The following is a 10,199-nucleotide window of genomic DNA, read 5'->3' as shown; positions in this document are numbered from 1 at the left end:
CTCACACGAAGACATCATCTAATTTTTTATTAGTTTGGTCCGACCCAGTTAGTTAATAGGCCTCCTCTACCATCTAGCATGCTACTGGAAATCCTCCACACCGGTTGTTTGATCAAACAACTGGTGAATTTTATGCTAAGACCGATAGACTACAGGATGCGAAAAAAGACCAATAGATTTATATTATCTGTAAAGACCTTTCAAGTGCTATTGGACTTCTTTAGCCCATCTTAGAGTCCATCACAACCTACATCCGACCAACCATGGAATACGCTATACAAGCTTGGTCACCATGGCTTCAAAAAGACATAATTCTTCTACAGCGAATATATCATCGAGCCACGAAGCTAGTAATTGGATTGCAAGATAAACCATACGAAGACAGGATTGCCAGTCTCAACCTATTTGACTTCTACTATCGGCGCATCAGGGGAGACCTAATTCTAACATATAATATACTGAAGACACCTAATCATCCGCTGGAAGACCTTTTCGTCCGACGTCGAACACGAACGGGCAGGAGGCATGACTTTTCGCTTGCGGTACCTCACTCGAGGGTGAACTGTCGACGGAACTTTTTTGCGATCCGTGTATGTTTCATTTGGAACTCCCTACCTCCCAATGTTGAACATTCGCCGAGTTTAAACATTTTCAAGAACAATTTAGATGCACATCTTATGTCCAAACCGAATCTGGAACTATTTAACTCCATGTGATACTCAGTAAACATTACGCATATTTTTGCGTCCCTTTGTGTATATACGTTCACCCTATGGTCCTTGTAAAGTTAATTGCTTTTTAGACCATTAAACCTTGAATTAACCTTGAATTGAATTAACCAGATGAACTTGAGGATATCTTCAAACTGGCAGCTAAGCGCACAAAATGAAGGTTGACTGATGAGAGCGAACTGAAGTGCATCTACAAAAATATTGTTATTGTGCTGTTCGGTCCCACGAAAAGTGAAGTAAGGATGAAATGGTAAACTCAGTTAGTCGCACAATACAAACGTTACACTGACCAGCCACCATGAGTACAGAGATAACGAAAATGTCCCTTAAAGAGACACAGCAGGTTGATCGATCAAAGCAAGCGCAATAACTGTGTGAACGACAGTATTGGAAACCCGGTAATCGATGGAGCATGATCAATGAATGAATGCTACACACAGGTCTTTTATTCCAGCAGTGCTATCTCAATTTGGTGAAAATTGTTCCCATCTGACGTCACTGAATCTCATTCTCAGTAGGCAGACTCTGAGAGAATTAAACTGAGGTAAATTGTAACCAGACACACATACCGTTATGCTAATTTCTATCCCAATTAAATCAGATCGGCGACTGATTTATTGAGCAAATTCGATTAACAGTGGATCAGAGTTATATTCAGACATCATGAGCCTTTTTTTCAGGCAAGGGATTTTATGTTTTAACCATTATAATTGACAAGATGTATGTGTTCAGGACCACATGGAAGGAAACTACCAGTCTACCAAACCAAAGAGGTGCAACTGCTACGTATAAAAAGATCAGAAGCCTCACAAATAGCACACAGTTTTGGTGGATTGGAATGCTTTGATTACAGTAGGAAAAAACAGGTATGGTTTTTAAATAGGTAGGTTCTAGCCTACTTATGCTTGTTGTACTTCTTCATATGACTCACATTAAGCTTCCAGGCTTTATCTATTCTGTCCTTTCCATAGGCTTCACAGATCTCAAGTGATATGCAGATTAGCCTATGTGTATTAAGACTCCTTGGACAGAAAAATTTCATGTAATAACCGTAGCCGGAATGTCCTTCACATCAGTATGAATATTTCTTGACCATGGCGAATTCAAAATCAGGATTCAGATTGTGGTTACAGCGACTGTGAGAAAACTAGAGAATAGTTCGTATGGAGTACGGTAAACCCTTAAGATGCGAGTTCCCTGTATATGTAATATGAACGACAAAACACACGTGGGATTGGTCTAGAACCGAACTGCCAGATGGACTGCGGAGAACGCTTGCTTATGTCACACTTATGCATTTCCATTTTATGTCGCTTGTTTGTTGTGGGGGTACGGTACACAGAGAAGAAAACCGAAAAACTTTATCCGGCTATCTATATTTGATAAGTACTGTATGCTTAATTTGACAGGTGTCTCGGGCTCGATGGCGATAATGCCTTCGTTTTACAGGCATCTGACCCATATATTGATGTTTGATGCCTTTCAGCGTTGTTGGTCGGCTGCATTCGTGAATTCCATAGTGGGTCAGACATTGATGGAGTCAGGATAAGGAAGGTTTACTGAGAAATGATTAGTGTTGAGCCTTTCTTTGTAATAGAAAAACCAGATTACTATTACCGTATTTAGAACCAAATTCAACGTTAACGCGTGAACGACCGGCTCATTGGTTTTGACTGCCATCGACCTCACAATGAGCGCGTAACGCTACCTCTCAAACCATCTCCGACTCAGCAACAACATCGGCCAATCTGTGGGAGGTCGATCACCAATTCCGCCTTTATTCAAACTGTGTTTCTCTTAGGGATTAATGATTTTTCGTACCTGTTGTAGTAACATAGGTTTCACTCGTTCATAAAAAACTCCCGCCTTTAGAACGAAAGTATGGGGATTGGATTTTGATTGGTCACCTATTCTTTCGTTTTACCAATGAGAAGCCGATCCGGTTTGTTATAAATTTTCAATTGAGAATTCGCTCTGTGAGAACGTCCTACCCAATTGCGAGTTAGTGACAATGCTGGTCAACCAGTCGTGGCCAAACGATTAAGTATTCAGACTACCAGCCGGCAGGTCGCAGGTTCGAACCTCCCCGGAATTTCGTGAGGTGCGCCCTACCGATGATTCCAAACAAGGATGAGACAGTTCTCCTCGGCTTTCCAGCACAGTCTAGTTTCCCCTACATGGCCAAATTTCAGTGGAAGATGATCCAGCTTGCTTTAAGGAATTTAGTATATATGCTGTCACCCCGATTCAATAGCCAATGATGAATATTGATGTTTTTTCCATAAACTTCGTTTTTCGTTTCAGAGGGGTTTGTTAAACAATCCCTCTGAAACGATGACTTCCCAATCGGTCCCAAATATTTTCCAATTGATTGAAAACTTCGTATTTCCTTTATTATACTCTTTCATATTATGATAAATGTTATAGCTGACTGTTGTATCCGCTCCAGTGCCTAGTGCTGAAAAAATACTCGCCCACAAGGAACGCACCAGCTTCACTGCGACCGAGCGAGTGGGGTTGGAAAGTACAATGACCTCGCGCTATATTTTCAGGGGGCTCGGGTGAGCTGCTTGGTTGATGGTCTGTTCGCCGAGATTGGCAGTTGGATTGAAGACGTTCCATCACCACTCGAGGTGACATCGTCAGTGCAGGGTTCAGTGGGTGAATTCATCCTCTTCTGCCTGTGATTGTATGGCTTCTAAACAGTATCTGGTGGTCCTGGAAACGGTCTTCGTGTAGTTGGATTGGTCACTGTCTGATCTTTTCCAAAGTTGTCTGATCAGCTCTTGGTGGAGTTTGAGGGTAATCTGGAATAACCTTCAGGAATCTGACTTTCCCGACAATAAACAAAAAAACAGGGACTCATGTTGTCGAATCAAAACAGACGCATATGTTTCGTGGTTAAATTTCGCCACTGCTCTCAATTAATTCATCACTTTTAGCCATATCGGCTTCATAAAGACATCTAAAGAGGCGAATGGACGAATATTGTGGACACAGTCGTGCCCCAGCCGCCCACGAAGCAAACTAATGGGGTCTGGAAACACATACCAAGTATGGTATTTTGTGGAGACAGCCGGAGGTCGAACAGAAATAGATAAAAAGATTCATATGCACAAGTTTCTGTGCCACCGCGTTGTTTAAATGCCTGTGTTGGGTATCGGATTACACACAGGTCTCGTGAAATTAACCAACAAACGCAACAATTGAGATTGCTATGGAAGTAAGCTGGTGAATGATGTTCACTGAAGCGACTAAGAAGCAGTACTTCAATTTCTCATGGCTTCAACTTTACTTTCAAAGTTCTTTGGAAATCTGTTTCCTTGGGAGAGTGGATTTTCTGGAGTAGAGCAGCACTGTATGCTGTTACAGGAAACAAAGGTCGTGATAAACTATTGTCATTGCACAAAAACGTTTCCAACTAGCACCGTGTTTCAAAAGTCTGCAGCTTTGACATCAAACATACCAACCTTCTCTGTATACAGAAATCAATTTTGATGGATATTTTGTTTTTACAGTAGATTAGCTACAACAGCCTCAAAGTCGCTCATGGGTGCCCCGGTGATGCAGATCATGTGTTGATAGCAGTACAAGTATGTGTGTAGAATGAGAGCCCGGTTGCCGTAAAATGGAACCTAACGTAGGCTCGACATTGTGAAGAAACGGTACAATTCAGGCGGAAAACCCGTCGCAACGAGGATGTGGGGTCGGCCGCCTGAACAGTCAGTAACAAGCGTACTATATTTCTCACATGTCTATAGCGGCACAGAAAAACGGATGCAGACTTGTCACGTGCACGAATGTGATCTAGGTCCCGATGGTTCGTCTCATATATACATCCTGTTATTTGTACACAAACGTCACGGGTGTGAGTAGCAGACGTAAAAAAACAGAAAAAAAAACAGGACATTTAACAGATCCTGGACTAGCCACCATCTGTGTAGAATGCAGGTGTCAGGGCGCGCCCAGACAGAAGAAAAAGCGCATGTGCACAGAGTGATGCATCCCCAAGGTCACCATGGTTTCGACACGTCCGGAAAGTAGATGAATCGGCGGCTCCCACGAGACACGGCTCTCACCAAACGGCTTAGCAACACACGACCAAAGTAGTGGGCCTGAGAATGTTCACGACCGGACCACCGCCATTGGCTGTACGGAGCGAACAAGTGAATGAGCATGTTTGGCCGTTTAGTTATCCTATATATTTACGCAGACGCTTTGTACGTTTTGTCCTGGCAATACAGCTGTGTCCCCAGTTCTCTGTCTTCTCCCTATCGCGTAGTCTGGCAGGCTCAGTGCAGGCGTAACCCAATCGCTCGGCCACCGCACCGCACGACACAACAGAAGGTAGTTTCAAACATCGAAATGGACCGCTGTGTGAATAAGGGAGTGGTCTTTCAACACCGCTAAACTTGTATCGAATTCGATGTCATTGCGGGTGCGTTTGTAATAGAGTGGAGATGACTTCAGGAGAAAAGTAATGTATCTCCGTATAAAGTGAAAAACCGTTTTGACCTTTTTTGTCAAATGAAGGGTAAGATAGTGTGACTGTGTATGCTGTATCTGTAAATCTGAGAATCAGAATAAAAATCTAGACATTGTGTTTCCATCCAGGTGAGACACTGAAAGGTTGCCTTGCCTACATTACAGAAGTTATTGAGCAAAAAACGATGGGAAAATCATGCCGATATTGTGAATGCGATGTAAGTAGGTTCGAAGGTGTTGGATCTACACCCACGCCTTCCTTGCAGTCTCCCTCTCTCTCTCTCTCTCAGATCATTCCACTTTTCGAACAAAGGAAAAGGCTATCTAACCTTGAATTTTGATGTATGGTCGGAGAGACACACTTCTGAGATTTGAGGTTCTCACTTGAAAGAAGAGTTTCTCAGTTCTGAGTTGGCTCGAATCAAGTGGGTGCGGTTTAGTTTAAGGATGATTACGCTATCTGCTTCCAGCTGTGAGATTACGTGGTTGTAAAGCCGTTGTTTCCAGGATGAACACTAAAACAATCGAGCCGAATGCAGAAGCACTACCTACAGTCACGCTTCTTAAGAACAAGAAACATTCAGTTATTCTTCTCCATTAAGTCCTGCCAAATTACGGGCTTTGTAGTGCATTGGACGAGAGGCCGGCGTGGATCCGGCCAAACCCAAAAACGGAGCTCGGGGGCTTTGGCGTGTAAGTTAAACACTTCCCATCCACATCTATGATCAGACAGCTCAACTAGAGAACTTAAATTCGACATACTATTTCGGAATTTCTACCCAGAACTGATACTCTCTCAGTGTGCAATCATTACAACTTGAGCTAACACTTGCGGCCTGCGTAACTTGGGAAATGGGAAGCGACTAACATCACACAAAACGTGAGGAACAATTTAGCTACTTAAATGCTTTCAGTAGTGTGTAATTAATGACCGTATTTCACTAGCAAAGGCACTTCAAAGTTATGCCTCAAAGTAGTGAATCCTCCTTTTCACAAAATTGTCCAAAAATCTCTGCGAACATAAAAAACCGTAGTTTTGACCACTAAAATTATTATTCGTTGAATTAGTTTAGCAAGAGCTATAGGCCAGGAACAGCAAGCGACATTCTCGCAGGGAAAACAACATCCCCTCAGCCGTGTTGACAGGGGCATGCGGGTAATTAAAACTTCGGGGTCAGACACACGAACTTGAGATACAGGCCTAATTTTTCAATAAGGTAGCTAGTTGCTGACCTGCTTTATACTGTGGTAACCAAACGGCGTAACGCCACTGATGTGGTTGAGTGCCATTCGGCTGCGGAACATGATGGTCAGCGGCGGTTATTAAAGCCCAGCCGAAAAAAATTACATTAGGAAATCCGACCATTCCGGATGAGGCTCCTGTTGAACTGAAGCGATTAGATAACGCACATCCTTGATTAATGACGGGTATCTGTTAAGTGCTTCATATGATCTAGTCGTGGTTGATAAAATAGGACCTGGGATTTGCATTCTTGTAAGGCTAGCGACAATAAGTGAATGTCCACCATTCGAAGATCAACAAGACTCAGATATGATCATTCCAGTAGGTATTCGCGTAACACTCCCCAGCGGACATGAACGTCCTCATGGTGAGCTGAACCAGCGTATTTGATGGATGCACACAGCAGAAAACCGGAGGGGGGACAGTAACTCAGATGGCTTGATAACTGGTGCACCACGAAATGACCGACCAGCAACACAACAGCAGACCCTACAAAGCATTCCATAGAAGAGTTGCGACAGCCTAAGATACATGCGTTGAATACTCTTCGAGTGAAGTACAGGCACTACATAGGTCGCACAATGAAGTGAATATACTGTGGTGTGACAAGACCGAGTAACTGTTCTCGAATAGAAGTCCATACGTGAAAGTTTGATGGAGATGGACAGCCAAGAAAAACTAAGATTTAGACAACTATTAGCCTGTATTGCATTCATTGTCACTAGTCACCGGAAAGAGCATTCATCTTGGGTTCTTCAAAATTACAGATGGAAGAAAGGGAGGTGTGGCAGAAACCAAAATTCCCACAGTTGAAGAAGTGGGACGTGCTAGTCCTGTGAAGAAAGCGTTCTTCGTTGCTAGTGTTAAACTGGTCCTCACTTCAGTAACATGCAGAACACACTGTCGACGCTTCAGCCATGGGTTGCAGGAACGACAAAGGACGTAAACGCGGAATGTTCATTATCTACTGAATCACTATACTGTGCATTCCGTACCAACCAACGCTGCAAAATGTGCAGAAATCCAATTAAGGCGTCATGAGGTGAAGTCACGTGCAATACGATCAGGGCCATTTCCGGCACCTATACAGGCCAAGAATGTCAAAAAAGTAAATCGTGCTGAAGTGGGTCAGTGGTAGACCCAAATGGGAACTAGACAGTTGAACACAATGGTACTCACTTCAGATAGCCTAATGTCTCAGGCTGCCAAAAAACAAGGCCTAAACGGTCTACACGAACAATGAGCGGGTAGTGGTCTCACAATTCCCCTGCTCCAACAAGCGCCTGTAAAGATTGGGAAGAACTACAGGCAGTTCGCATCAAGTCCCTGAAGACGACGTAGGTCCGTTCAGCTGTAACACACTTTAGGTGCCTAACTGCGATGCCACCCGAAGGAAGCCCGAGGGCTGGGATACTACCAGGTTGCCCAAGCCTAGACAGGGGAAGTCGAGAGGCAGAGGTCGGGCTAGAAGTATGGACCTTCCGGTCAGCAAATTTGCGCTCTAACCACTGAGACATGTCGCCCCCTGAGCCACCTCGATGTAGATCCATATAGAGTCGAAGCGATGAATGATAACAGGACGGTTCTAAATCCAATATTATGATCGACTGATGGCCCATTCATGTGGAGACAAATGAGCAGCTAAATACTAAAATGAACTGACGGTTCAGGTTGCTTGCAAGCAACACTTGTGCAGACAGCTGATTTCACGCCCCCTGCGATGCTGACCGCATATGTCGATCAGTCCGTTTTTTGAGTGGGCACGCATAAACAATTGCAAACAATCAACCGTCCAGCTGTAGCACCCTTTCGGTGCCTAACTGCCATGTCACCCGAAGGTTGCACAAGGGCTGGGATACTTCCAGGTTGCCCAAGCCTAGAGAGGGAAGTCGAGAGTTAGAGGTCGGGTTCGAACCACGGACCTTCCGGTCAGTAAATTCGCGCTCTAACCACTTGGGCCTTCTCGCCCAAACAACCAACCTCTGAGGAGCTAAGTGGCGACCAACAGCTGTTGTTTCTTTGCGGAACATCCCCAAACACAGCCTCATTACGGAGAAGAAAAGAGAGGATCAGATGGTCGCTCTGCATGTAAAATATGGCCATATATTTACAGGACAAAAAAAGGAAAATGAGAAGCAAGAAAAGTTCATTTTCCACGGAAGCTTCCACGGCCAGGTCCACCACCACCACCACCACCAGGGGCACCTCCTCGTCCCACGGAACCTCCTCGTCCACCACCACGAGGACCACCGGTGCCTGGAGCACCTCGACCTGTGACAGTAAATAGATTGAGGAAATAGATGGTCGCAAAGTGCATCACCTTTCAAATGGTATTTATACTTTAATTACGTGTACAACGAGACCTTCAAATATACTACATCCACCGAAGTTTTTCGGTCACCTATAAATATAGCTGAGAGATGTCAGGCAAGTGAGTGTGGAGGAAGGTCTGTTTTACAGAATTTTTCAAGGGTTTCCTATTATTCACGCGTTGTGGGCCGATGTCTTGCTCCTTTCGAAATTGTTGGTGTCACGGAACCGGCTGAGAGAAATTGATACTTCAGTCTTCGCCTGACTTTGAAGAGGATGGACTCTCTCCATATAGCTTGCCTGGGGAGAGTGCGGTAACTTGGAGGAGCTGATGGATGGTCACACTGCTTTGGTTTTAAAGAACTAATGCTGATGAGCGTTATAATCCCATCAGGCTTAGATTGACTGGACTTTGCGTGTTTACCCACCTATCTTGTTCGTTTGGGTTTACAGTGGCATCAACCGTCTGCGCATACCACCCCAGCCGCTCTTGGTTCATCTACTGTGCGCAAGCGTCCAGTGGATCGGTCGATAGTGTTTAATCCACTGTTTTGAATACCAGCCCGTCACACTTTTATCCAGCGGTCGATTTCACCATTCAAAACTCAAAGTAACCAAGAAATCGTAAGATTACCAAAATAAGGTGGGGAGAACTAGTATACAATTTCCATACGGCTTACACCCGACGGCGATAATGCTCAAAACAATTTACGGTTGCACAGGCTGTCGGTAGTAGTTATGGCATGCGTGGAGGTGATCAAAGTGTGAGTGCAGAATCTTCCATGCTGTTTGTATTCCACTCAAACCTTAATTTAGTTTCATACCGGGACAAAATATGTGGTACTATGTCACGTTTCCTCACTGTGCCGGTTGTTCACTATGGTGTGGGCGGACCCGCTATGTTGAGAGTGGTAATATGACGATGAACAGGGAATTGTTAACTACCGATGCATTTCTACTCGTGGATGTTTTGAGTCCGTACATATTATTTAGACTGAAATTGTGTTTGATCTTCTTATACTTTGGTATGCTCGCTTCCAGGAAGAGTGTAGGGGAAACACAAAAGTGTCACAGGATACTTTCACTTACTAGTGTAAAACTTCGCTGATGGACTAAAACATCATGGCACGCGTCTTGCAGCGCCAACAGAAATGTTATGACTGACATTTATCACCGGCGGTTGATGGGCAACAAATAAGGTACAATTACTAGGGCTAATCCGTCACCAAGAGACTGAACCTTACCGTGGTGTGACGGTTTGCGCACCTCAGCGATCCATTGAGCTATACTGGAGAGTGTCCCGCGACACTCACAGTCTCTCATACCAGGTTGGTCAATGGTTAGAGGTCTGACGAACACAGTCTCCTGGCCATCCAGGTTGGGGGTTGGAACATGTGGCGACTTGTTCCGTAGAAATGCTAATGCATTTG

General features: G+C 44.3%; 2 protein-coding genes across 2 annotated transcripts in view; one reads left to right on the top strand and one right to left on the bottom strand.

Annotated features, from left to right (window-relative positions):
* Positions 1-263: 263 nt before the first annotated feature.
* On the top strand, positions 264-8,443 carry T265_14421 (hypothetical protein; the record flags this gene model as incomplete). Its single annotated transcript, XM_009173549.1, has 4 exons — positions 264-590; positions 7,711-7,796; positions 7,827-7,943; positions 8,256-8,443. Coding segments are annotated over 4 exons (717 nt in total), but the record flags the coding sequence as incomplete, so codon positions are not given.
* Positions 8,444-8,529: 86 nt separating this feature from the next.
* The window catches only part of T265_07880 (hypothetical protein), a gene marked incomplete at both ends in the record, with an annotated part of 6,859 nt that continues 5,189 nt past the window's right edge, over positions 8,530-10,199 (bottom strand). Inside the window, one exon of the mRNA XM_009173530.1 lies at positions 8,530-8,730. Coding sequence (XP_009171794.1) covers positions 8,606-8,730 — 125 coding nt within the window. The remainder of the gene's footprint in view (positions 8,731-10,199) is intronic.

Source organism: Opisthorchis viverrini (assembly GCF_000715545.1).
Source record: "Opisthorchis viverrini unplaced genomic scaffold opera_v5_191, whole genome shotgun sequence".
NCBI lineage: Eukaryota > Metazoa > Platyhelminthes > Trematoda > Opisthorchiida > Opisthorchiidae > Opisthorchis > Opisthorchis viverrini.
Note: the sequence above shows the minus strand (reverse complement) of the source record. Positions and strands in the feature narration are given on the sequence as shown.